General features: G+C 41.3%; 1 protein-coding gene across 1 annotated transcript in view; it reads left to right on the top strand.

Moving 5' to 3' along the window:
* Positions 1–27,436, top strand: part of FRAS1 (Fraser extracellular matrix complex subunit 1) — a 179,668-nt gene that overhangs the window by 115,030 nt on the left and 37,202 nt on the right. The window contains exons 24-37 of the mRNA XM_062574968.1: positions 198–338; positions 937–1,077; positions 1,744–2,014; positions 3,202–3,286; positions 5,921–6,247; positions 11,003–11,156; positions 13,772–13,950; positions 16,559–16,675; positions 20,669–20,783; positions 21,434–21,571; positions 22,190–22,222; positions 22,940–23,071; positions 23,826–23,951; positions 24,827–25,074. Coding sequence (XP_062430952.1) covers positions 198–338; positions 937–1,077; positions 1,744–2,014; positions 3,202–3,286; positions 5,921–6,247; positions 11,003–11,156; positions 13,772–13,950; positions 16,559–16,675; positions 20,669–20,783; positions 21,434–21,571; positions 22,190–22,222; positions 22,940–23,071; positions 23,826–23,951; positions 24,827–25,074 — 2,207 coding nt within the window. The remainder of the gene's footprint in view (positions 1–197; positions 339–936; positions 1,078–1,743; positions 2,015–3,201; positions 3,287–5,920; positions 6,248–11,002; positions 11,157–13,771; positions 13,951–16,558; positions 16,676–20,668; positions 20,784–21,433; positions 21,572–22,189; positions 22,223–22,939; positions 23,072–23,825; positions 23,952–24,826; positions 25,075–27,436) is intronic.

The raw sequence follows: 27,436 nt of genomic DNA, 5'->3' as shown, positions 1-27,436 counted from the left end.
GCTTCTAATCACTGCTACCAACACGTTTCCCTCCTTGTCCCCAACTTGTGCATATCTTGCATTCAGAAGGCATACTCTCACTTGCTGCCTGCCGGCATCCGCATGCAGCAGTGCAGTGGTTCCTAGCAGAGTAACAGCACAATGCAGGAAGCAGCAGGAGGTGGAGTTGTGCTGAACTCCTTATATGTGACTTCTAGGGTGTGATGAACACTGCCTTCAGTGTCACCAACCAGATGAATGCAGCCTTTGTGAAGCCCCGTTTTTCCTCCTGGGCACTCACTGTGTTCGCGATTGTGGGAAGAGATATTATGCAGATAATGCACAGCAAAAATGCACAGGTAAGCAAAATGGGAGTGAGATGGTGGAGAGGGATAAGGGGTTGTAGTCTATGTTCTGTACGCTACTTTCTCTCCCTGCAAAGTTTGGGCAAAGAGGAAGTGCTTTTGATGCTGTGTTAAACTCACTGTCAAGGTGATGCAGTCAACTTGAGAATTAAAGAGCAGGCAGCATCTGCATTCAGATGTGCCTAATTCAGGAAGAATGAGATTCGGTGTAGATAACTAACCATGGATAACCAGTAGTAAAAACACACTGAAAGGTTTCAGTTGCATTTGTGGGTTAACAAGTTGTGTGGGACTAGAATATCTTTTGGGAGAGGTTTTTTTCAATTGGTAGAATTTAAACATACTTTTTCCATTTGGAAGATTGTTTCGGTTTCTCTGTAGTCTGTGGAAATTACTTGTCAAACGAGGAAGGAACTTCTTGAAAGCTCTTTAATCAAAACTGTTTGGCCCTTCTCTTTGATGATTTTTATGATGTAGGTAAGACACTAAGAGGAGTGGCATTTCTGTTACGACCTCCCGGGAACAGCTCTGCATATCAGTGGCTACATTGTTTGCAGAGTCTCAATGGGGTTGTACTTTCCATCCAATTCAGCTTGTCCTCGTGGATGCTTGGAGTGTGTCAGTGACAGCCTGTGCCACCTCTGTGACAGCACCACCTTCCTAAAGAACAAGATTTGTGTTTCTTCCTGTGGCCAGGGTTTCTATGAAAACATGTGGACCAGAGAGTGTGAAGGTGAGTGTCTGTTGTGATAAGGCAACTGGGCTGGCAGGCTTCCAGCAAATTTTAGGATCAGAGCTAAGTGTTTGTTCAGTGGTGTTTTTGGAACTGTTTTGTACAGTGTTGTGTTGGCTACTAAGAGCTGGCAGCTTTTTTACTGCAACTTTTTTATTGTATAGAAGGTTCATGAACATGGATTTCTAGAGTGAAATTACCCAGGTATGTGTGTCTTTTCAGTCACAGCTTTGTATTTTCCCTTATCATCAATACAAAACAATAATAAAAAATGTCCTGGGAGAAATACATTATTGAATCAACTATAATACTTACCCTTCACATGTTCCTAGTAGCATGTGGACATTTATTAGTCCATCTCCAGGGTGCATCAATATATGTTCGTTTTTAGTTTTGCTGTTTGGAACTGAAGATGGAAGGTCAGTTGCCCAAGACCCTCAAAATCCTAGTGGGGACTGGATTTGTCTGCCTTTCTTCTTGAGATGGTGATAGTCCACCTAGGTCCGTGATGTGCAGGACATTAAAAGGTTTTGGCACCCTGTTGTCCCAATAGGTGGTAGGGACTGTCATTAAGGTTTTAAAGACAGGCAAGATGCTAGTACAGCTGGTGGCTGTGAAATGAAGAACATTTATTCAGTAATACTTCTCCCTTCTCTTTCTTTTTAGCCGGCAAGCATCACTTGAGTTTCCAAGTGAATAACACCCTCACAGTAGGGATTGGTGGGGTAAAGCCCCTAGACCTCTCCTTATTAGGGATACATGACATAGGTGGTGACACAGGACAGCTCTTGTTCCATATCGACAGTGCTCCCTCCAACGGCAAGCTGGTGATGGTGGCGAATGGGCAAGAAGTGCAGCTAAGCAAAGGTGACCACTTCAGCTGCAAGGATGTGGAGGAAAAGAGAGTCCGCTTTATACACAGCAAAGAGAAGGCCAGGTGACTGGTGATGCTTCTTTCTAAACTCTTGCCTCAAGACATATCTTGAGAACATGTATTCCCTTGTCCCTTGGAAACATTCTTATGATGAAGTGCACGTCTCACTGCTACTAAAAATATTATTGCTGTATTTCAGAGATACTGTGCCGTAATATAAAGGATGGTGCAAAACTTTTCTATGTATAGAATAAGATTTCACTGTGATCCAGCTGCCAGTCTGTTGTGCTTGGGGGATGCAGAAGTCTTATCTTGTCTTTAGGATGCTCCTGTTGGGTGATAAATACTGGCATATTGTGCTGGCTCTTACGACAATTTCTTGATACTGTCAAGAGAGCAAATAATGTCACTACTGTGCTCTACAGCATAAACTGCTACTTTGCCTGCAACATGTGCTCAGTTAGTGTCTTGGGACCATGAGAGGTGGTTAGCACCTGGCAGCGTTCATACTGCAAGTGTATTGCAAGGAAGCATGTTTCCCCTGGCTGCCAGGCAATGAGCTAGTCATACTGCCAAATTTTACACTTGCTTTGTATCACCATAAGACCTTGGGACTAGACTGAAATCAGTGGAATTCTTCTAGATTTCTAATTGTATAAATTAAAGCATGCTTTGACTCACTATTTTCAATAATACTTTCAGTGTGTCCCTCTGATGCCAAGGATGCTCACTAGACCTAAGGCATGTGGTTTTGTATCAGGCTTTTTTCTTTTTTGTCTGATCATCACAATAGCTATCAGGATCTTGTCTTGAGCAAAACAGTTTCTTTATGCTCAAGGTGTTTTGTTCAAGGGTGCCATTTTGAAAAAGTAAGTAGGAAGCATAGATACTAAAGAATGGGAACTGCTGAGTTGAAGCCAGGTAAATGGCATTTTTCTTTAGCAGAGACTAGCTAGCATTTAGAGTCAGCACTTAATCTTGGACAAATCATCTATGCAGGTAACATTAGTTAAAGGAAATGAGGGTATGTTATTACATACTTGAAAGGAGATGACAGTATTTTATTACATGTTGTGAATCTTCAGAAAAGATCCTATAAAGACATAACTGCAGAAACTTAATCTAAAGCATCTGTCACTATGTGAGTCATTTTTCCTAAATATGTAATAGTTTATCATCATTGTGTCCTGTGAGAACACTTCATTCATCTATATTATCCTCTGTTTTGGGGTTGTTGGGGACTTGTTTAGGAAAGGGCAGTTTTCCTTGAAGGTCAGCGATCAACAGTTCTTCTCCCAGCCTGAGGTGGTCAACATTCAAGCACTTTCAACACAGGTAATTTAACAAAGTTTGGAAACAACCTCATTTTTTGTACCTTTTAGAGCCCTGGTTTCTTGCAGTGATAACAGAAGAGCTGGTTAGAACAGTAGCTGGTGTTCAGGTCACATTAGATTCAACTGTCACTTAGTTGCAAGGCAGTCAACAGTGATTTGAAAGAACTGGACTGGGTTAAGTGAAAGAAGAAGCTGACCCATGTAATTTTGTTTGTACGGGGAATTGTAGCTGTGCAATCATAGAGCAATTATCAGTGAGAACTAAGGAGTCCCTACTGTTTAAATTATTCTTTTGATCAGTGGATGGTCTAGTTGCTCAGCCTCTTACTGCAGGGCAGTTGAATGATGATTGATCTCTATGGTAGGGATGCTTTGATAGTTGAGAGTATTTTCTTAAATGCCGTGTTCCAGGGCAGCTGGGAATTAAATGAGCACAAACTATTTCAGGTGGTGCTTTCTCCTTATGTGTGTCTCCTAAACTACTCAATACTATAGTCAAGTTGATGGTACTGTCAACTGTCCCTGTCTCATTACTGTTATTTAAAATCTGTAGCACAGTGTTGTATAGTGGCCTCCCCAGGAGACTGCATAGAGGCAGTACATACAGGACTCCTTTTCTAAGAGTGAGCTCTCTGAAAGACAAAGCTTGAAGAGGCACATGCGATATACATGCAGGGGAGAAGTACAGCATTGCAGAAGGGGTGAGTTGTTCAAACCTAGCCCTAGCTGCATGGGTCCAAGTCAGCCTATCAAAAAGTCTTACTGTGCCCCTCCTCCCCCTCAGAGATTCATCACTGACTTGAGCTGCTGGCTCTGTTCCTACTATACTGAGCGTGAAGCACAGGATGGTACCAGCACCTTCAGACGCAAACCCGCCCATGAGTGGAGTGATTAAAGAAGTTAATTTCTTAAATTACTTCGCTGTAAGAATGGATGCTAAGTCAGGCTTGTAGGCAATAGGGAGTCAGCACTAAAAACAAAAAAGACGATAGCCAGATTTCCAGTTACAGTCAAGCCATATTATGTTCGTCTAAGTGTAAATGGACCTGACTTGCTCACTGCAGTCACCAATGGAAGGGTCCAAATTAATGCATTTAGTGTTTCGTAGAGGCAACAACACCTTTTGAGTTGCAGAATCTCTGTGGTTCTCTGCCAGTCATGAGACTTTACAGTGCTTGGTATCTTTCTGTATTGGGATCTTAGAGAGGTGATGGCTTCATGGTTAGGAATTATTTTTAATTGCAATTTGTTACTTTTAATTATTATATTTTCTATTAGTCATTTCATAACTTTTGAAATTCAGAGAGTTCTAGTTTGACCTTCAGTGCAATACAAACTCAAGGTTTTGATCCTGTTGTATATGTATTGATTCTGGTTGGTGCTGAAATCTTTGCTCAGTGTAATCTCTTGTTTACCCCAGTAGGACATGCACCTGAGGAGGAGCTGCAGTTACTGCCCCAGAGTGCATAAGTGAAGTTTAATAGTAGGAATTTTGTCTGTCAATCCTTAATAATCCTGATCAATTGTACGCAGGTGAGGTGACAGCAGTTAGCTCTCTGAAGAATGTTCCTAGGGTTTTGACTTTGTCTCTGCAGGATCATTCCCCCCTCCCAAGGCAAGGTATTACCGATGGTGAATGGTGTTTACTGAGATCAATAGAGACTGCAGATTTAAACCTCTTCACAGCTTTCTTGACAATGAAGTACTAAGGAACTAGTCTGAACCTTGAGAAATGTGGACTGTAGCTGATTTTCTTTCTTGGATGAATAAGGCTATGTGGACTCTTTGAAAATAAACAAGCAATGATGCTGATGACAGCCAGTCATCAGAGCTGACTTGTGGTTTTGCTGTCTTTGAAGTGGACTTTATCAGTTCCGGACAAGCAAAAGCATATCCTTTGGTGTTAATTGACTCATTTTTACTTAGAAGCGTTATTCATGCTTCTGCCTACCACTTTGACTCACAGTTGTGTAAGCCACTCTCCCTAATCTGATATTCTCTTTTACTTTTGTTTTCCCTTCTGTACAGACCGTTTTAAGCAGATGTGCAGGTTATGCTGGATCTTGTTTTCAAGCATTAGTGCTTCAAAAAAGGTCAAAGTTACCAGAGGTATAGAATATACATGTGGGAAATACGGTATATCACTCTTCCCCAACCCTGAAGTTGTTATTCCCATGAGTAAGTCTTCATCATCTGAAGTGTCTGAATTCCAGTTGGGCATGCTGACATATATATAAAGCATAGTTGTTCCAAAATAGTTGAAGAAATGAACATCTTCGTTTGAATTTCTGTGGAAAGGAGTAGAGCAAAATTGTGTCCCTCATCTGTTATCCATGCAGACTCTAACTGATAACTGTATTGCTTTCTTACAAATTTCCTGAGGTTTTTTCTTGCTATAAGCTTGCTGTAGCAAGAGAAACCTGCTCTAATGTAATTAAGTCACCCTAAATTGCTAGATATTCTTAGATCTGCCAATGTGGAGGAAAGTATGGAGAGTGATTCCCTGTTGCTTAGAAGTAGGAGTCTTTCAGAGATGAACTAATTTCCTTAACCTCCACATCTTTCTTTTCAGAGTTTGATCATCATCAAATTGCTATGGTTTAGCAAACAGCTAAGAGTTGCTTTTGTGTTTCAGGCCCCGTATGTTCTCAGAAATGAGGCTCTCCTCGTCAGCAGAGGGGAAACTGGAACTATAACAGACGTGTTGCTGGGTATGAGAGATGGTGACAATCCTCAAGATGTAGTGCTAATGGTTTTAGAGCCCCCACGCCATGGGCAGCTGGTCAAACCTCCTAGGGACTTGGCTTCTTCAGTCCACGTATTTCACCTCAGTGACCTTGCCAGGGGTCTCCTACGTTATGCTCACGATGACTCTGACAGCCAGGATGACACAATGCTTTTGCAAGTGAACGATGGGTACCACTTCCAGAACATCCTGTTCTACATTAAGATTGCTCCCAAGGTATGTGCTATGACATAAATCCTCTTAAGCAAATGAGAAGTCTGGAGAAGAATCACTGTATCCCTGAGGTGTCACAGATCCTGCATTACCAACAGGCTCTGGTCAGAGATAGTGGAAAGTGATGAATTGATGGAGATTTGCAGGTCACCTGAGTTTTTCATTTGGAACAGGAACAGTTCAACTTGAATTGTGCAGCCTTGAAAATTCAAGGGCCGCAGTTACTTGATGAACAGTTCTTCTGGAGTTATAAGTGAGAGTTTTGTTGCCTGATAAGGACAATAAATTTGAGAATGAGTGGAAGAGGGAAAGAGAAGGCTGGAGAAGTAATAAAACCAGTCACTGGCTTGGCAGGAGTATGATATGAGAGACAGGAGGCTCACTAAAATTCTTGCATTTGAATCTGAAGTTCTGCCAAAGGCAAAAGAGGTACACAACAGGGAACTGGGTCAGCAACTTACAGCGCTCAGGAGCTAGAGCAAATTTTAGATAAGCAATAGTATTTGAACTGCTTTAGTGGGTGGATATGTTTCTGAATGGGGCCATTTCTGTCCAAGTTTAAAATGAACATTTGGACTGACTTCACAGATACCAATTAGACCGTTCAATGAAATGAGGCCAGAGAGAGGTTAGGAAGAAAACCCCTATGAGGAAAGAAGGTTCCTCTGTCATAGAATGTAACACAACAAATGAGAATTCCGAAGTCAGACCTGCAATGTGGGAAGAGATAGGCTTACATGAAGGACGGACAGGTCTCAGGAAAAGAGCAAGGAAAGGAACCTAAATGAGTTACACAGCTTGGTTAAAAAGGCATAGCATTGGTACTCCGACCATGGTGATCAAAGGTTAGGAACACTTCACTCAGTGTTGCTCCACTGAAATCTTCCACTTCATACGTTGTTATGCTTGGTAGATTTCATAGACAAGGCACAGATACCTAGCACTCAGAAATTACTGTTAAGTATTTTTGTTTCTGTTTCTTGCTTTTACTGCAGTTCACAAATAAAAAATGGCCATTTGTCACTTCTGTATTTGGACATGGAATGTCACTTTGTATTAAATTCTATAGGGTAGAAAGTAGAAATAGTGGTGCTTTATCCGTTTGTTCCTGAAGCAAATCCCAGCTGAAGAAAGCATGCAATTTATACAAATTGAGTGACAGACTTTCAAAAAAAAATAAAGTTGCTTAAGTACTTGCAAGCATTTCTGTTCTGTTTTTGTAGTATTGTAATAAAATATGCAGAAAACTTGAGAATATGCTTATCTCTTAGTAAATGTGAAAGAGGAATAAGAAAAAAAACCACAGCTACAAGAGAAATGGTCCACTACAGGGAGTCCTTTTGTGCGTGGATCTGAGAATTAAACGATCTTTGTGTGCACCCACTCTATAAAAAAGAACCAAGAGGAGATGATATTACCCTTCTTCTGTCTTCTTTTCTGCTGTGTTAGATGTCTGTCATAGCTCCTTGGGCCTGAGAATTTTGAGGAAGGTTTATAGGCACTATGTGTGTCTGTATGTAGCTAGCACAAGGAGGGAGAGATCTCCTTTGGACCCTGCGGGTACTCTTGAAGCAGAAGTAGTAATTAATGATAATTAATCAGTCTGGAAATCAAAACAGGATTGCTTAGAAGGCTGGTGCTGAGTTATTCAGACTCCTGGAATGAGAGCAGCCCCACCTGTGGTTTACTTACCCAGATTACTTATGTGGCCCTAAGGAGCCTGGAGGAGAGCAGAAGGACTGTAAAATGTTGGAAACCACTCAGTTGTAACATTTTTTTTCCTGCTGTTGATTAGGCAGGTCCTTGTTGTAAATGCCAAGGAGAGTGAATTGCTGAGTATAGTTTCTTTCACTAGCCAGTTTTGCACTCCCTTGTCTCTCGTTATCTTTCCGAGTTTCTCTGTGCACTCTTGGCTATGGAGAAGAATGAAGGCGGTGATAGAGGTGAGAGCAGAGCAATGTTTAATGTGAGGGTAGAGCTGGCAGCCACCCAGCTTCTGCCTCATCCTAATTATTGTCTTTGTGCAGTAGCCTTGGGAGATGAAATGGATGCAGGGCTTATTTCTGAAAAGTTGCTGTTGAGACACACATGCAAAGACACATTTTTCTTTTCCTGGTTTTCATCCAAAGACTGTTGAGCCTGGTACAACCCTGGCTAGAAGTGTGGGGGGTTAGAGTTTGGTTTCTAAACCTAGGTTACATACCTAAGTGCATAGAGCTTCTTATACTATACTGCTGAACGGTTTTATGTAGTACATACTAATGTTAAAGGACATTTCTAGGATTCTTTTTTTTTCTGGGGAGCATAAAATTTTAGGACATTAATCCACAGAAGCACTGCAGTGTGAATGCAAAAACATAAAAGAAGGGAGAACATAACCTTTCAAATATTATGAATTAGAGGGGTTTGTTTACTTGCAATGGGTGTGCCTATGTGCCTAGTTTTCTGCAAGTTTTTTTTTTTTTTTTTTTTTAAATAGTCCATTTGGCTGCTGACAGCATGATTTTCTGCATTTGCCCATATCCAAATGTTTCATTTGATATACTGCAGCCTGAACACCTAGCCTCTATTTTGAGAACTCTTGATAATGCTTTGCACTGCTGTATATTTCTGTTGATGTTCTCTAACAATTACAATTTCTGTAAAGTTAATCTGAGACCTGCTGGTGCTTATTTTTTGGTGGAAGATTTGTTTTCCCACCAGTGGTACTCCAATGGGGAAGTGTGAGCCTGTGTTCTAGAAAACAGTCTCAAGCCTTGTAGTACAGGTGAAAGGAGGTCAGGCCTGCTTGCATGAGGTGTGTTCATTGCTAATGAGATATAGACCGTCTGAGAGACTGAGCTGAATGCAGGGGAAGGATAAGAGAGGCTTGTTTCAGGTGTGCGTCTTAGCTCTTGTCAGGTCACTTTGTAAAACCCTAGGGTCTTCCAGAATGTACCCGATTTACCAAACCTATCGACTGCTTCTGCAGCTGCCCTGCAGAGCGCACTCATTGCCCGTTGTGATGAGATGACGTAAGCGTGCATGCCTCTGAGGCTGAACTGTCCTTGGACTGCCGGGGGAGATTCGTCTAGGGAAGGTTTGTTTCTAAGATACTGCCAGGCAATGAGTCTTGCCCTACCTGGGAGCAGGTAGCTGAAGCAGTGAGCAGGAAGGACGTTAGCTTCTGGGCACTCTGAAAACACCTTTCTTGAGCAACTGGTTCATTCCCATGTTTGCCAACTGTGTGCTCAGGCACCAGTAAAAGAATTTAATGCAAGTCTAGCTGTTTTGCTGAACACTGGGTGAACATTCAGATCAGACAGTAATTTGTGTATGTGAAAAGACTGTTAAGCAAAAAGAGCTGTCTCGTGAGTGTATTTTTATTAGTCAGCAGAACTGCAGCATCAAAGGTGGAAACAGCGTTAGAAAATGCCTGACTGGTTTAATGTGGCCAGTGAAGACACATTTAATCATTTAATTACTGAAAAGTAGAAGGGTTCAATGTTCATAGCAAAATCACAGCCTTGTGTTTAGAAATATTTTATTTCCAAACAGTGACTTTTGCCTGTCAGTCTCTGAGGTACACCTAGTCTCTCTTTTCTTTCCTCACACAGTAAATCCAGGGACCTTTCTGACCTTCTCACGTTGTTTGTTTCCTGTTCCAGAGTTCCACTTTTCTCTTAAAGATCTATCTGTGTCATGATGTAATCTAATCGATAAGCTGAGAGGAAAGCTATTCTGTATATTGGCAGGGTTCTTTTGGCTGCGAATAGGTCTGACTTATTTCTTAAGTTCTTCAAAAAAATAAAGCAAACATTGTGCTGATAAATTGTTCGCCTGACACAGTCTGAGACTATGTGGCATTTAAAAGTTCACCATAGCTGGTTTCAATGTGAAATCCATAGAAATCAAGAATGGAAAACACACTTAACAGCAGTTGAGCTTCTAAAAGAGGACCATAGCACTGAAGAGGTCACAAGGATTGTGGTGGTCTGTCCAACAGAAAGTGAGCTATCAAAGAAAGCAAAACTCATAAATCTGATTTCCAATTGGAAAACTACTGTTAAGCAAAGTTGTTTAGCATCATCTTAAGTCAACTAACATATAGACTTACACATACAAGACTCCCATAGTTGCGAAAAATTCTCGGGAATTAATGGTGAAAAAACCCTGTTCCTTGTCTTCTGGTCAAAAAGCATGAGGTTGGTTCTGAATCTGGATTTGCCCATAGAGAAGTGATAACAGTTACATGTGTGCATAAAGATATCGGAGATGTTATTTGTATATTCTTTTGAATGGGTGTGAGGCTTGTTGTTTTACAAGCACGCTTGAAAGGTGTGTATTTTTAGAAATAAAATGGAGAATTAAGAAACAATGTGTATCCGGTCAAACTAGTCCAGTGGACTGGATAATTATTTTCCACTGCGTCATGGAGATAAATTTTGTAAAGACATATGTCAAAAGGCAAGTGAGTAGAGACTGAGAATGATGGCAAAGGACATAATTTTGGGGAGATACTGAGATCAGGAAGGTTTAGGGTCAGAAGTAGGAAGTTAAATTCTTAGTGGACAAGATCAGTTCAGCAGAGGGAGAGTTAGGTCCTAGGGATGTAAGTTAAAAATACATATGCTTTTCTTAAAGCAGACAACCAGGGTTGTGTGCATAAGAAACTCCAAAATGCTCCACCTCATCTTTTTTACTTAAAAATTATTTCCGTCAACACAGCATAGCTGACATTGAGCTAAGCCCTTTCATGCTGATCTCCTCACAATGCAGAGTGACGGACGCCCTCAGCTGGTGACAAACTCCCTGGTCTGGGTGCCCCTGGGAGGCATGCTACAGATCTCCAAGAGAATTCTGCAGGCTGAGGTGCCCGGTGCTCGTGACTCTGAGATAATCTATAGCATCGTCAAGGACCAGCCAAGATACGGTAAATTCCTCTGGCGTTACTGTTGAAAAAGAGCTGTAATTTGTTGCTTTCTCCTCACATGACCCCACCACTAAATAAAAGTGCAGGATTCTTCTTACTTTTGAGGAAGATGAGGTTCTGCAGAGACATACTGGAGTGTGATTTTTTCATGGTATTTTGTTCACAACTAGTAGCATTTTAGAGTATATTTTCATACAATACTATACTGAATAAGTGCTGCTAACCTCATATTGCTTTTGTTAGTTCAAGTGAGCATGTGAAGTAATGAAACACTGTTGTCCTTCCTAGTAATGGTGTTTCTCTGAGGTTAGTGACATTCTAGTGGCTTTACAGCCTTATGAGAGCAGAAACTCACTCACTCACTGCTGAAAGTTGGTATTCTGTGATGAATGTTTGGTTTCAGAACAGCGTGGAGTAACATCTTTCTTTGGAAACTACTGAGCAAATGTACCTTGAACAGTTGAAGAACTTCTCAAACTCTTTTACATTTGATTTTTAATAATGCAAGGGGTTTTGACTCAAACAGAAATTGGTGACATTTTCATCCATATATAATTCTCATCTCTAAACTCCTATTAAGAGTCTCTGATCTCATATTTCAGAGTAACTACTTTTACAAGTTTGCAAATACTTTCCCCATTCTGTAGAACTTCAGATTTCAGAATATGCTCTGGAGCCAGGCCAAGGAGGGTAGGAGGTAATGGGATTTGTGACTGAGATACAGATTCAGAGAAGCTGATGGAAAAGAGAAGATGCTATATGTGGAGGGGAAGCAACTATGAGCAGAAAAGAAAAATGTTTTCTTCATCAGAGTTATCATTTTCTTCACTAGAATCATGTCTCTAAATAACATGCTTGGAATTTGCATGAAACAGTATCATTGCTATTTATTTGCTGAGCTGGATAAAATTAACAGCTGCCAGCACCTGGTGAAAACAGAAATCATGTTATTCCTGCAGTTTAGAAGAGAATAGTTAATTTGTATTCTCCCTTTGGTTTTCTGCAGATGGGCTACCTTTTTAATAAGCATTTACATGAAAACAAGAATTTTTCTCTGAGGAGTTTGTCTCCTGCTGCCTAACCCTAACCAAAACTTACAATTTTGTATTTGTATCATCATAATTATCTCTTCTGTAATTAATTGCAGTAATGTAAACAGGTTTGTAGCTTCAGGTGAGGAATAAGCAGCAGGAATCAGTAAGCTTCAAAGTTTCATGTAAAGTATTTCACAGAAAGGAAAAATTCAAGACAGAGAAACATAGAAAATGGATCCTTAATGAAGGACGGCTTATCTGCCTATCTTAGAATGTGACTCATGAAAAAGATATTCATACCTGTAGAAAAATATATCATTGGATTTTAGATAAGAAATAAAACCAGTTCAGAATTGGCTACTACATTTCTGTAACACAAATGTATAGACTAAGGATGCTCCTTATCCTTTATTTCAAGACCCTGCAACGAAATGAAAGGGATTGACTCGAGGAAGAGAAAACCTCTCTCTCTGCCCAGATCTTTTTCTTCTGCAGAGTTGATTTGGTTTTGTACTGTTGGGTGCCAGGGAGCAGTGAATCTTTCTAATGATCTCTTTTTGGTGAACCTCTTGTCTTGTTGCTAGATGCAGAATCACTGTCCTCCCTGGCTCTCTTCTAGGCATGTAGGATGCCTCAAGATAGGTTTTTTTCACACATTTATATGTGAGTAGCTATTGTTATACCCTGAGCTGTTCCATTTGGCACGCATTCTTGGATGATGAAATCTCGAAAGCCAATTAAAAATGATACAAGTGTCCAGTCTCTTTAAAAAGAATAAATCATATATCACAATACCTAAGTCCTCTAGACAGCTCTGGAAATTGCAACTCTATAAGGTCGATGTATTTCAGGCATAAATTGCATGTGTGTACACAAACTTCATGTTCATGTGTATAATGATTCAATAGGTGCTTTTCCATTTTTTTTTTGTTTGTTTCAAATGAAATGGTCATCATAAATTAAGCAAGCATCACAGAGTTGCATCTTCCTTAAAGCTACTGTGTGCTCTAATTGTTTCTGATCTTACTTTCGGAGGGGTAAACAACTTGCAGGTCCTAACTCCTTTGAGTGTGTGAGTAACATCTTTTGAAATCACTCAGAGATTAAGGTAGTGAACTCTCATGAGCAGAAGCATCAGACTGGGAATGTAATTAGATTAGTGGATTTCACTGATAAGGGAATATTAGCGTAGAGTTTGATGATAAAACAGAAGTATATTTCAGCTTGCTGAATTATTTTATTACTCTCACTGAATATGGTTTTGGGAAATGAACTGAGAGAGCTTATGATGAGTATTTTGCATAATAGAATGATTAATGCTGGAAGGAAAGTGAAAGTGATTTATAATATATGTGGTTCTGAACTAGTAGCCATGAGGGATACTTTCAAAATCTGTTAAGAGACTAGCAATGCACAACTAACTCAAGTTATTTAGATAGCAGTTAAATTATATATAACCAAAACCAGTAAAGATGAATGAGGACACTTTTCTTAATATGCTCAAGAGTTGGTGAAAAAGCATCCTCCTCCCCCTTGTTTTCTCATGAGCGTACCCTGGCTGTTCATCTCTGCTTTTCCCAGGTGAAGTAGTGCTCCTGGTCCCAATGCCAGCAGATGGCCCAGCAGACTCATGGCAGCTTTTGCCTGATGGAAGAGCAGTCTCGCCTACAACATCTTTTACCCAGCAGGACATCAATGAAGGCATTGTGTGGTACAGGCACTCCGGATCTCAAGTGGAGAGTGATTCCTTCCAATTCCAGGTACTTGTTGTCATATTCACAGCAGGTTCCAGAGCAGTTCTGATGGTGTTTTTCTTTGAGATTACTTGGTCTGCTGTTCCCTGAATGACAGTATTTTATGACACAAAGTTTTAATATATACATATACATATAAACATGAACACATATACACAAACACATGCATGTTAATATGTATACATATTTAAATATAGACATGTGTGTATATGTGTTGTTTGTAAATGTGTATGTGCGTGTTTACCAAGAGAGTTTTCCCTGCGTGTGGATCACCAGGTTTGACCTGTGGCAGTGGAGCCAGCCAGCCAGTTTCCCGCAGTGCTGATCCTCGTATGATGACGTTAACCTTCTGGATGGCAAATCACAGGCCATACTGCAGATCTGGGGAAAACTGTCTTTCGAGTAGCATCTAATAGTTGACTTGTTAACATAATAGCCCACCTGATTTTCCACAGAAAAACTCCATATTGGATAGAAGAGGGTTCTGTAGGAAAGGAATGACACTGCTCTAGTGCCAGCCTGCTAGCTTGTCTGGGCAGGAAAGCTTCATGAGATAAAAGAGTCCCCAGAGTGAACAAACAAACAGATGTACACTTGTAATTACCGCAGGATGAAACCAGCAGACTTGTTAGAGTAGGCGAACATGGCACAGTTACACATCAGAGACTGATTCTTTCTGTTGTGGTGATCACTTCTCCATCAGCTGTATGCCTGCGGGGCAGGATTATCTTGTGGGGATGGTTCCTTTCTTCTGGAACCCTGCTGTTGTGCTTGGGGTTGGCCTGAGGGGAGCTGTTCTGGGAAGAAATAGGAACAGGAAATGGTTTTAGCTTGCCACTGTCCCAGGTATCACTGTGAGAAGACTTCCCCGTGCAAGGTGTGTTACTGCAGCTCTTAACCTGAAGGTTTTGATGCCCTCATAAGTATTCAGTTGCATTTGCACTTCAGACAGGAAGTTTGACTTCTTGGTTCTGCATGACACCACAATACATTGTTCTCTCCTAAAACCTGTAGTGTTTACTCCAAGTACAAAATGTGCTAAGTAATTTTTTTCTTAATTAGGTTTGTTTTGTAAGCCCCCAAATCAAGCAGCCCTCCTGCTTCCAGGAGTCCCTCAACTAATACCTTAATTTTTGCTGCAGACTACTCTCCTTCTTGCAGACAGACAAATGGTAAAAATACCCTCCAGCAGATGTAATATAAAAAGAAATCCCACCTCCCCACAGGCTTAGTGGCCATAAAATTCCTCAAGCAGGTCCTTACTGTTTATTTGAAAAGTTTAACAGCATCCCATAACACTCAGCCAACATGAACACTCACAACAATTTAGTTAACAACTCAGAAGGTATTCCTGTAGCATCGGAGAGGCAATTAGGGTAATTTCTAAAGTAATTAACATAAGCGATAATGAGGAAGCTGTGAGTGTCAGATGTTGAACAAGCTAATTTTTAATTGCTGTGTTACTGTTACAGAGTATGCATTTTGCATGAGTTGAATGTTTTTGGTATCTTGGTGCAGTAGTGATAACTACATATGAGAGAGGAAGCCATGATTTCACAGATCACATCAGAAGACCATAACACGTCTGTCTGAGTCTTGAGTGGTGGATTAGGGCATCATAGGAAAGGCTGACACATTTTCATTAGTACTTTGGCAATTACCCTTCAGACAGCAACTCAAAACAGGTCTAACAAATGGCTAAAATAATTCTGTTCAATTCAGCAGAACATTTTTATGCGTTTTCTTAAAATCAAGGATGTGCTGAAGTCCATTCTTGCTCACGAAGGGCTTAAGTTCTCTTGTAGTCAATAAAACTACATACCTAGCAAAAGATAAACGTGTAACTGAGTCTAGCAAAGAGGGGACCGCAGATCTTTGGATGCTTGCGTTATCTCAGGGTTGTTGTCAATTTTTACAGGCTTATCTCTGTTGGATGGCACTGGTCCTCTGAATTTTTACAGATTTAACTTTGTTTATTTGCTTTACATGTCATTACTGCAAGCGTGCTACAATAACTTAGATGCAACTGGATTAATTTTAGTGTTGTAGTGGTGTCTGGAATCTGCATGGGTCTCTTGTGTCAAACCCAAGCACAGCCTCTCTTGGAAAGTCTGTCTTTGTAGGCATCACAAAGAGTCACTGCCAAGGATCGGTGCTGCCGTTGTTAGAAGACCAGTTATTTTCAGCTTTGCGGCACAGCCAGTGGTCATTTTGAGTGGAGGGAAGATTTAAAAACCCATTATCATTTCTGCTCTTGTGCTGAGGAATTCCATTAAGAGATACAAACAGTTGAGGTAAAATTCAGCAAAACTGAGGCAGGACAGGGGGCATGAGTAACTGAAGATAGGGAATTGGCAAACAGAGATGTCTTTCAACATGTTAATAAAGAAATAAGCCATTTACAGATTGTACAGGCAATAATGGAGAAAATGATTGCATATAAAAGCCTTAGTTCCTAGCAGTTATCATGCATTTGTACTTTAGATTTGGTGTTTGATGGAAGGGTGTTTGTCTTCACCTTCCAGGAAGAGAGGAGAGGGAAGGTATGAAACTAGTCTGGAAATGCAGTGGTATCCTTTGTCAGGTGTCCATTCACATGATCTCTCCTTCCCAGGTATCTAGCTCTGCAGCTCCACCAGCCAACTTGGAAACCCACATCTTCAACGTTGCCATTCTCCCACGGACTCCCAGAGCACCTCAGCTTTCACTCGGCTCCTCTTTGCACATGGCTGTAAGTGTGAACTGAAACGACTGACTGCTGTTTGCTGTGTTGCTGCTCTTGTTACGTTAGCGCACAGGGAGCAGAGCTTCCTATAGAGTAGTAATAATTGCTAAATATTGATTCATGATTCAAAGATTGAACTAAATCTAAAGAACAGAGATTATACACCAGATAAGTGGAGTAGAAAACAGACCTAAATGAAAAAAAGCCTAGACAGGTTAGAAGAAAAAATGGGTTTTTTTGTTTTTTTGGGGTTTTTTTTGTTTTTTTTTTTTTTTTTTAAAAAAAAGACTCACCACCCCCACAAAAAAGTTTAGAAACTCAGTAGAAATGATGAATGTGTAAATTGGAAGGGAGAGGGCGAGAGAAAAGAAAAAATATTTTTAACTTCTTTTCATGGAATTCTTAGTATTTTCAGAACACTCTTGAGCAGCTGTTAAGAAGGACAAGAATGAAAAATGGTGGGTTAAAGAAACTGTAATGAATAGATCTCAGTAATTCCACTACAAATCTTGTTTATTGGAGTTGTAGTCCACCCACATCAGAAAGTTTTCATCCATCATCTTAACATCAGGAACACAGATTATAATCTGTCTGGAAAACTTTCAGACAAGCCCGTTTTGTCTGCGTGCAGGGAACTGAATTACCTTTTCCTGAAGCATCAGCTCTGGGAACAACCATTTTGTTAACACAGCGTTCTCTCTAACATGACTATTTTCTTGATTCTTTTAATTTAAAAGATGATCTTCAAGTTTAAAGTTGATTTTGTGAGTACTCTGACTTTGGTGCATGCCTCCTCCATGTCCCCAGTATGGGGGTGGTGGTGAAGTCTGGCTTTCTCCATTCTTTTTTCTATTCTCCCCTGTTCTTTGATTCTGCAGGGAAATAGAGCGTGTGGGCTGCAGGGGAGCTAAGTCTAGAGTGCCCATCAGGACTCTCAGAGAACCATGCTAAAGGCAGGAGGTCTGGTTTTGGCATCAACTTGGCCATGTAGCCTTACTGTGGTCAGTGGGGGTTTCAGAGGGGGGCTGAGAACATAATCCACTAAACAGCTGTCTTGAGCTGATAGGAGCGAGCCAGGACAGGCTATGAAAAATAATGCATAGGGAAGCACTTGTGAGAAATGTGAATGGAGCTGAGGCCAACTCTTCAGGCAGGAGCTGTGCTCTGGGGGAGCTGAGTCTACAAGCTTGGAGGTAGTGTGCAGGCATCTTTGGCATTATTTGTTCCTGATGGTTTATTTAGAGCATTCCAGCAGGATGCTGTCAAACAGAAAGCCTGTGCCCTCAGGCACTCCGTGGCAGACAAGAGTGCTCTGAGAGGCCCATGCAGGAGAGCAGATGTGGCAGACCTCCTGGGTGCCATGGTTCCCAGGAGGAGCCTTCTCAGGGGAGGCAGTGGACTCATAAGTTGGCAAAGCCTGCCAGGCCTGTGGCCAGGAGGGGCTTAAGGAAGCTACTGGAGAGAAATTAGTGAACAGTCCATGACACAAGGGCCTTGTCAGGGTTTAAAATACAGGTAATAATAAAACACCCTCAGACTGCTACTTGGAGTGATAGCCGATGATGTTTCTTTCTCTTTTAGACTTTTGGTTGTTGTCACTTGACAAAATTCAGGGGAGAGGAATCTGACTGAGCTGTGCAGTGCTGGATTTTATAGCCAATTACACAGCACAAAATTCAGTAGTGCCATAAAACATGTTTTACTGAGAGGATGGCTTGCTACCTGCAAGCACTACCTTTGAGAGAGAGAAATATGCCTTGGAGACAACTAGGAAGCAATCATTACCTTAAATCTTTTCATCCTAAAATTGTACTTCCTTGCATCAGTGTGATTGAGTTCTGTTTAATCTGTCTTCAGAGTCTTTCAAAATTAGATTGACTTCTCTGCTGGAAGGGCAAACACAAAATTTTAGGTCTTTTCATACCTTAAATCTTGGCTTTGTGCGTCCTGCTGAGAAAGGTCAAAGAAAGGGAGACTAGATGATCTCCAGAGGTCCCTTCCAACCTTACCCGTTTTGAGATTCTGTGAAGTGCAGTGCTGCTTTGATGGTTAAACTGGGCATACATCTATACTGTTTCCTTCTTCAGTAATGCATCATGTTACCTGTTTCCCCCACACTTACAGCACTGGTGATAGGAGCCTGAGCTTCTCTCTAGCTAAATGCTAACGGAGATTGGCTTTGTGAATGAGAGGGACAGTTCTGCAAGCATAGAGAGGTACTCCTCTAGACTCTTCTCAAACTGGCTATGTGAAAGGGGCACTGCTGTTAATTTTAAGCCTGCCCTCTTTATACAGGGCTGTACATAGCAATGTCAGTATCGCAAATAAACTTTGTGGCTTTTGATTCTGACTGGATATGTGACACTTTCACATCTAAGAAGGATTGACGAGGTTTTATTTAACTTCTTTACAAGAGTCACTCACAGGCTGTGGTTTCTCTTCGGATATGTTTGAGTGAAAACTGAAGAAAGAGAGAGATGAATTGGCACTGCCTTTGGAGTTGATTTGGGAGATTGGTGGCATCTGTGATAGACTGAGCTGGTCTGTCAGGAACTTTCACCTTGCTACAGTGTCCAGGCCAACAGCTGGACTGACATGTGAGGCCCGCAGAATGGGGGCAGGTTTGATAGGGTGGCATCACAGTCCTGTATATATAATATATAACTATATATATATATATATATATATATACACAATATATCTTGCTGATATATATCTATATATCTTGCTGTGCAAGATGTGGTAGGTGGAAAACTAATTTGTTTCTGAGCTGTAGCAGATGATCATCTCATGCTCTGAAGCAGATGAATTAATTGCCTGTGTCCTTAATTTAGCTTGTACTCTCCATATTTTGTTAGTAATTATGAAATGAGCTGGAGGCTTTTCATACCCAGCTGAAATTAAACTCAGTGGTTTCTCATAGTTGTCAATTCCACACGATTAAGGTTCACAAATGTGTGCAGGTTAAATGCCTTTGTACATTTAAATTTGTTTGTGCAGCACCGTAACTCCAATAACACACTGCCCACCTTTGGTTAATGATACTCTGGGAATGGAGGGAATGAGACAATTATGAGACAGATTTAAGACGAAGGAGAAACCTTTGGTTCCTCTGCATTTCTATGGAAATTTTCAGGATTTCTTTTAAAAGCAAATTCATTCAGGGCACTTCAGATGAGACCAGTAAACTACCTGCGGAAAGAATTATATCTTCATCCAATGGGTTTTTAATCAAATTGGATTTTCATTCATCTGTTCTTAGTTGCTGTAAGAGAGAAAAATAAACTCCACTCCCCTGGGACAGTGCAGGCTGCACATGTGCAGAGGGCAGCCCAGTTTGCATAATCTGTGGTGACATTTCCTTTCCCTCAGTGTGAGACCCTAGTCTTTGCTGCTGTCTTATGGCATGGCCAGACTGTAACACCAGGCCCTGTGTTGTCCTGACTTCATGGTTAGGATTGTCACAGTCAGTCCCTCTGCTCTAGCCCCTCCGTTGCCTGGAGAATGTGTTAAAAACACTGCTACTTTTCTGGGCAGCCTGAAAGTAGGAGTAAACTCAGAATTATATATAAAAAAAGGTGGTTTTCTCTTTTTTCATAGGCTTTTAGCCCCTTTCTCACTCTCCAGAAGGAAAGATTTAATAGATATGATCCTCTATAATGCTGTCTCCTGTTGAGCATGATAGTATTCAGTTTCTGCATTATAAAGTCAGATGGGGTGAAAGTGTGTTTAGATGGTCCCTAAGACTTGCCCTGGCCCTATTGCAAATTTTACTCATTATCAAGCTTCAGTGTCTTCTCTGATCTCATTGCAGGTAGTCCCTACTCCGCAGGAGTCTGAGAGCCTTGCTAAAGGTTTGGCCAATCCCATCCCATGTCGATTTTAGGTCTAAAACCAATAAAAATGGAAAGACTGTCTTGTATTTAAGTATAACAAAACAAATTCTCTCGCCTTCCTATGTTTTGGCTTTCATGCTCATGGTCTAATGTGTTTGTTGAGGTGCTGGAGGACCGTGTGACAGTGATTGAGCCCCATCACCTCTCCTTTGTAGACCCGGAGATTTCCAGTGAGAAAATCCTGTTCAATGTGACTGTCCCTCTGCTTCCCGGCCAAGGCAAGTGAAGCAATCAGAACATGGCAGCTTTGTTGTTGCAAAATGTCACTTCAGTGCTGAAACTTACAGTCTTCTGAATTTATTGCTGTGCTTCTAGCTTTTTTCACAGTGTCATTCTGTGGGGCATCTGTTAATCTGTTCAGCCTCCTTCACTAGCTTTCAAGCAACTTCTTTCTTAAGAAGAGTTTCTTAGGCTTGTTTAGTCAGCAATGTGTGGACATTTTTTTATTATTATTATTATTGTCTGGAATATATTTAATATTGCACTCCATGGCTTTCTGATTTTCAACTCTCTAGTGAGAGACATTTGGGAAAAAAAAAAAAAAAAAACAAGTGAAGAACCTCTTTTTAATTTCCAATGCAGAATATATATATATTATATTTATTATATAATTATTATAATTATATTTGATTATAATATTTATATATATATATACACACAACTATATAACTATATATACATATAACTATATATATATATAGTTATATATTATATATACAGAATCTGTCCTGGGTGCAGACCCATTCAGCAACCACTAAAGATGTAAAAAGAAGTACCTGGAGGGAGAAAAAGAAGCTCTGGTCTTTGGTGTCTTGCCTTAAAAAAAAAAGCAAAAAAAATCATCTTGTTAATATTGAGCTCTTTGTAGGTATTGTGGAGCACAAAGACAGGCCTCTCTCCCCAGTCCGGTATTTCAGCCAAGCAGATATAAACAATGGCAAGATTGTGTATCGTCCACCAACTTCAGCTCCTCACTTGAGAGAGATCATTGCATTCTCATTTGCGGGTAAGTAGCTGAACATTTGTTCTAGTGCCCATGAGTAGCTGAAGTGCTGGTCCTTCTCCAAACCAGTTACTTCATGTTTATGTCCAGATGTACTAGGGCATGAGGCCTCAATTATACAAAGGACGTGGGAATCTGTCTTGTTCTTATTTGAAATCGAGAAGAGTCCTAGCTATTTTAGGACAAGACCAGTTTATGCTTGCTTTACTATTTCCAGGAATGCCCAGTTTCTCAGGAAAACACTTTCTCCGTTTCCTGCCAGTGATTCAGTGTATGTTGGAGAGCAGAACAGGAGAAAGCTGGCTGTCTTCCCTCTTCTTTCATTCTGCGGTCCCTTGCCTCTGCCTTTGCCTGGGGAGGTGGGTTACAGTGTGTATGGGAATGTTCCAAGAGCTCACCATTGCTTTTGGTGACTCGGACAAGATTTCCCCTTGTGGGACAATATAGCAGCATTCAGTGAGTTATGAGGATATGACATTGTTCACTGCAGCATTTAGCATTGCCCATGCTGATAGTGGGTCGTGCACTCTGAGCTGCTGCTCTGCAGTTAGGAGTTGCCTATCAGTGTGTGCTTTCCTGTTCTAACCACAATTACACAAATTGCTTGTGTTTTCCCTTCAGGTCTTCCAGAGTCAGTGAACTTCCGATTCACAGGTATGAGTGTTATGTGTTCTTTCCTGGCCAAAAAGATTTTCCTCCCTGTGCCCTTCACATTACCTGTTACTTCTTGGCCTTTCAACCACTGCAGGCACATCTATGGGTGCTCAGTAGGAATTTGTGAAAATGTATGTGCCAGGGGAATATTCGTATAGTTGTGCCCCAATAGTGTTTGTAGGAGCTAGGAGTTAATTCAGTTTTCCATTAGTTGTCTAAAATTTGTCCTGCAAGGCTAATTCATTCCTATTTTCCCTCAGTGTATAATGTACATCAGATTTTTTTTTTTTTTAGTTAATATAGCAAGGAAATAATTCTATAGTTAAATCACTACTGATAAACTACTTTGTTTAACATGTCTTTCCTTTTCCATGTACTGTCTTGGACAGGGATGCAAATGTTCCACTAGCAAGGAGAACCCTATTATCTGACTTACAAGTGCACCTGATAGATATATGGAAGATAATAAGTATACATGCACACACATAGGTTCTTCCAAGTTGTACTTGTCTTACTAGGGGTGAACTTAAGGGCAAATATGAATACTGTTGACAGGATTTTTGAATTGTGTATATGGGTCCATAGACAAAGGGGTAGGTTGGCAAGTAGTGGGAAGTCAGTGATGTGGCATTGTGATTTGTGGAGGAGAGTGAATTACCCAGGTAAGTCCCTGAAAACACATCCCTGCACTCAGATGTGGTTTTTGACTGTTTTTAGTGTCTGATGGCGAACACACAACCCCAGAGATGGTATTTGTCATTCATTTGCTGTCTGCGGAGCAACAGCCTCCAGTCTTCCAGATCACTGCTCCATTCCTGGAGGTCAGCCAGGGGGGAAAGGCTGCCATCGGTGAGTAGAGTGGAAGGAACAGCATGGCAGAGCTCTGCCTCAGCCTTGGAGTTCATTGCCACAAGGCCACCTGGATGGAACTGGGGAGTTTTAGTCTCCCTCATCTCTGTCCGTTTAGCTAAGGAGCTGTCCTTGTGTGGGTGTAGTGGGAGCCACTGAGAAGACTCATGTTCATTTGTTGGCTGAGGCATAGGAGAGCAGGCTCAGGTATCTGTTTCTTCTCTGTTTTTTCCCCCTTATGCTGCTCTGCAATCTCCACGTTCGCTGGCCTCTCAACTGAACTGTGCACAAGGGAGAGGGTTTATCACCATTTCCCTCAGGTTGCATTTACCTCATGAGTTGAGGGGCTTAGCTGTTAGTTAGTGGTATGATCTGCTGCACTTTTGTTTAGGAAAACTTAATTTCTGGTGGTGTCAGGAGGTTCTGTGGGGTTCTTACAGATACCCCCCTGCTCTATGCGCACTCACACACACAATCACTTTTATAAGCTGCAGGTTTGCATAGCTTTTGTTTGTGAGCCTTATTGATGGTAAGTTCTGTAATACAACCTCTAAGCATCATCGGAGGACTAATTATTTCAGTGAAGGCAGCATGTGCTTGCCCTAGAACTGCTCTAGAGTAATTCAACTTTTCAGGTACTGACTGAATTATTGTTTTGGCTCCCTGCACAAGAGCACATCACAAAACTTAAGAAAATCTCTCCTGCTTAAGAGAATAAGGATGCTGAAGCTTGTGATCTCTTTCCCTGGAACAGGGATCCAGTTGGCGGTGAGCGACACAGACACAGCTCCTGAGGGTCTCTTTTTTGAGCTGGTGAAACCTCCCCACCACGGCATTGTGCTCAAGTACAGTGCAGGAGTGCAGGAACACATGGGAGCGGGTAAGTTGAGCAGAAGTCTTTTTAAAGGTGGTGAGGGGGTCAGCGTGTGCCTGGTGGAACAGACAGTTCAGTTGAGCAGCAGGAGATGGAGGCCTGAAAACGTGTGACCATGGAATGGGATGCATGGGAGACACTTCCCCTTTGCTTTGGTTTGTTGTCTAATTCCTGGCTGAGTCAGTGTGTTTCCTGTGCCAAGATGTGTGGGCTAGTTAACACACAGTCTTGTGGTAACTCTAACCAGGAGTTAATCAGAAGGCATGTTTTGTTTTACATGGGAAGTTAAATCTGACATAATGCTTAGTGAACATTTCTCCTGAAGCCTGTGTCCAAGTAAACATGTGAGCCAGTCATCAAAGCTCCTGAAGAGTTTTACTATTGATTTGGTGGTGGCAGTTTCCAGTATGTGATCAGATGGACAAATGCTATCTATAGGGGAGTGGAGCAAACAGAAGATCTGGAGATAGAAGCATTATCTAGCTATGACAGATGGAAGCTTACACAGAAGCTGGGAAGGAAGGAGGGCCTCTGTGCTCTCAGAGAACAGGGAAGAGTTGCTGTGTCTGTGAAACTGTGAAGTTGTAGCTTTCTCTCTGTCCTGCATCTATTAATAAATAATATAATTAAGATGCAACATAAATATATGTAATATAAATAATATAAATATATACTGTAATATAAATCATACCAGTAACATAAATGATAGATAATCCTTAATAAATCCCCTCATAACTCACACCTCTGTAAGGATGATATTAAATGCCAGCTAAGCATGTGATTCTGTTTTTTGCTAAATTGGAGCCTTAAATGAGTTGAATTGGATTGGTTTTCTGAACAAAGTCAGTCTGACTTGTGCAATTTTTATTTTTTTTGGGAAGGTGACACCTTCACCTATGAGGACGTCACTCGAAATGCTCTGCAATACGTCCATGATGGTTCGTCAACAGCAGAGGACAGCATGGAAATCTCTGTCACTGATGGTGTCACCACGGTGACAACAGTGCTGAGGGTGGAGGTGTCCCTGCTGGATAACAACGGTCCACAGCTGGCCCCAGGCTGCCTGTTAGCAATGACTGTGGCTAGTAAAAGCTCTGTGACTCTCTCTCGGCTGCACCTCGCTTATATTGTAAGCTTTCATCTATTTCTGCCTCAACCCAATGAGTGCTGCCAGCATCCCTTTCCTAATCCCCCCACAGAGCCTTCACAGCATACCCCTCTCTGCAGTTGGTGTGGATTCTTGGCAGAGAACTCAAGTTTTGACTGTATTTTAACTACTGCTGCCAAAAACGGGATAATGGGCTCTTTTATCCAACAGGGTTTAAAGCTATCTGTGTTTGACTGAATCAGAGGTGAACTGCCATGCTAACATGAGAACTGAGTTAATCCCAGATTTAGGTACCAAACAGACTTGTTAATAAAGCACACGTATTTGCTTAGTGATAATCCCTAGATGATTTCTATCTACCTGTTCTGTCCCATCTGTCTTTCAAAATTACCTAGTTCTTTTTCTGGACATGCTTGAGGATTTTTTTTTTAAGCAATCCAAGATGCTGTACTCCTTGGCAGCTTGGAGTTGATTCCGGGGTTTTGGTGCTATACAAGACTTACACTGTTAGTGAAAGTCAGAAGAAAGACATCTTGCTCCTAGCAGTTGATTTAACAGCAAAGATACTGGCAGTGGATTACAGGTGTGCACATTCCTCCCCTTAGGGAGGAGGTGAGAGTGAAACCAAAGCACATGGGAATGGCTGGAGAGACTTAACGTAATGGCTGTCAGAGGTGCTTAGGGAACTACGGGGGATGAGGCAGGATAAGAATGTTTTTTCCAAGGAATACAAGTCTGTACCAAGAATGTGAGCAAATCTACACAGACAAGTATGTAAATGTCAACTTGAGATGTAGCCCTGTTTTCATGTGGATCGCATCACCCCAGCTTCTGTTTTCTGATAGCTGCTTTCTGAGCAGTCAGGTTGTAGCTAGCCTGCTCCATTAAAAATGCATTTCAGCTGCAATTGGTGTGCTGGCTCCATCCCTATTGGCCACACCATTTCCATATATGCAAAGTTGTGAGCTGTAAATCTAGATCCCTGAGATGGCTAGAAGATGCTAGACTGACCAAGCTGTAAGAGACTCGTTCCCTTTCCTGATAGCAGTAATAGAAAGCTGAGTGTTTCAACTGAAGCATAGTAAGTCCCAGAGGGCTGGTCATACCATGTTGTTGCTGCTTCTTCACTAAGGAAGGCGTGTGTTGTCCAGGCCCTCTGCACTCAGAGGTGTTTTACCTGCGTTGTGTCAGGCTCTCTTCTGATAGCAGCAAGCCATGCTCTCCTGGCTGACAGCAGGTAACATTTTCAAAACCTACTGGATGAGTCAAAGACCGATTTGTTTTTTTTCACAGCATTGCCACCCCTGCTAACATGAACTGTACTTGTCTCGTACAGAAATAAGCTGTAGGAGTTCGTTACCTTTCTAGCAGTGTCACTGCTTCCTCACGGGAATATTCACAGCCCGGTCTCCTTTCTGGACTTGACTGGTTTGATTGCTAGAGCTTTCCAGCCCGGGCCGGTTTCAAGGCCTTGTACTTCATTACAGTAGAACATTTTACTGAGTAGTAAACCAACCTCTCCCTCAGAACGAATTACTTGTTTTTAACCAGTTTCTGGTTCTGGAAAAGGTGAATCATGTCAGAAATACTTTTATAAAATAAATCCTGGTACAAGGAGATGCAGTGAGTTCAGAAAGATCAGCAGACCTATTCAGAGAGCAGTCTGTATAATCTGACTTTCTGGCACTTTCACCAAAAAACATTAACAAAATCAAGAGCAGCAGTTGGGAGCAAGTGTTTTTTCCCTGTCCAAGATAGATACATAGGTTTGGTTTGCCATAGTTATGTGCCATAAAAATTACAACTTTACGAAAGTATATGAATCAGTTATGCTAAAAGAGTAAACCACTGTAACTTGAACAATTCTTGTCTGACTGATGAAAATAACCCTTCAGAAATTTTTTCCACCTGTTAAGAGCTTGGACTGCTTTGCTTTTAAAAGCCCTACCTGTTGCATACTCCTTGTACCAAGCAGCCAAGAAAGGCAGATGGGCTCAAATACCTTCCAGCACTGTTTTTCCAGGGCTGACTGGATTTGCAGATATCTCTAGGAGATTGGCAGCCAGTGCTTTATTTTCATAGTGATTTGGCAGGAGACATGCAGAGAAGCATATCATTTGAGTTTGCCAAAACACTTCAGCAGGTGAGACACAGAATTACTCATTAAAGTGAGGTGCAGTTAGGTGCCTGTCCTAAGTGAATGCTTTTAAAAATGCAGTTGGCATGTTTTGGTACCTAAATCAATGCATAAAAAATGGCTTTGAAGAACAGTGTTGATATACCGACCGTCTCTGTGGCTAAGCCAGATGGAGTTTTACCCTGTGCGTGTATAACGTTTTGCACAGAATTGAGTCTGTCCTGTTCTCCTCTTAGGAAGGAAAGC

The sequence above is a fragment of the Rhea pennata genome, chromosome 4 (genome assembly GCF_028389875.1).
Source record: "Rhea pennata isolate bPtePen1 chromosome 4, bPtePen1.pri, whole genome shotgun sequence".
Lineage (NCBI taxonomy): Eukaryota > Metazoa > Chordata > Aves > Rheiformes > Rheidae > Rhea > Rhea pennata.
The sequence above is the reverse complement of the archived record's forward strand: the minus strand, read 5'-3'. Positions and strand labels throughout refer to the sequence as shown.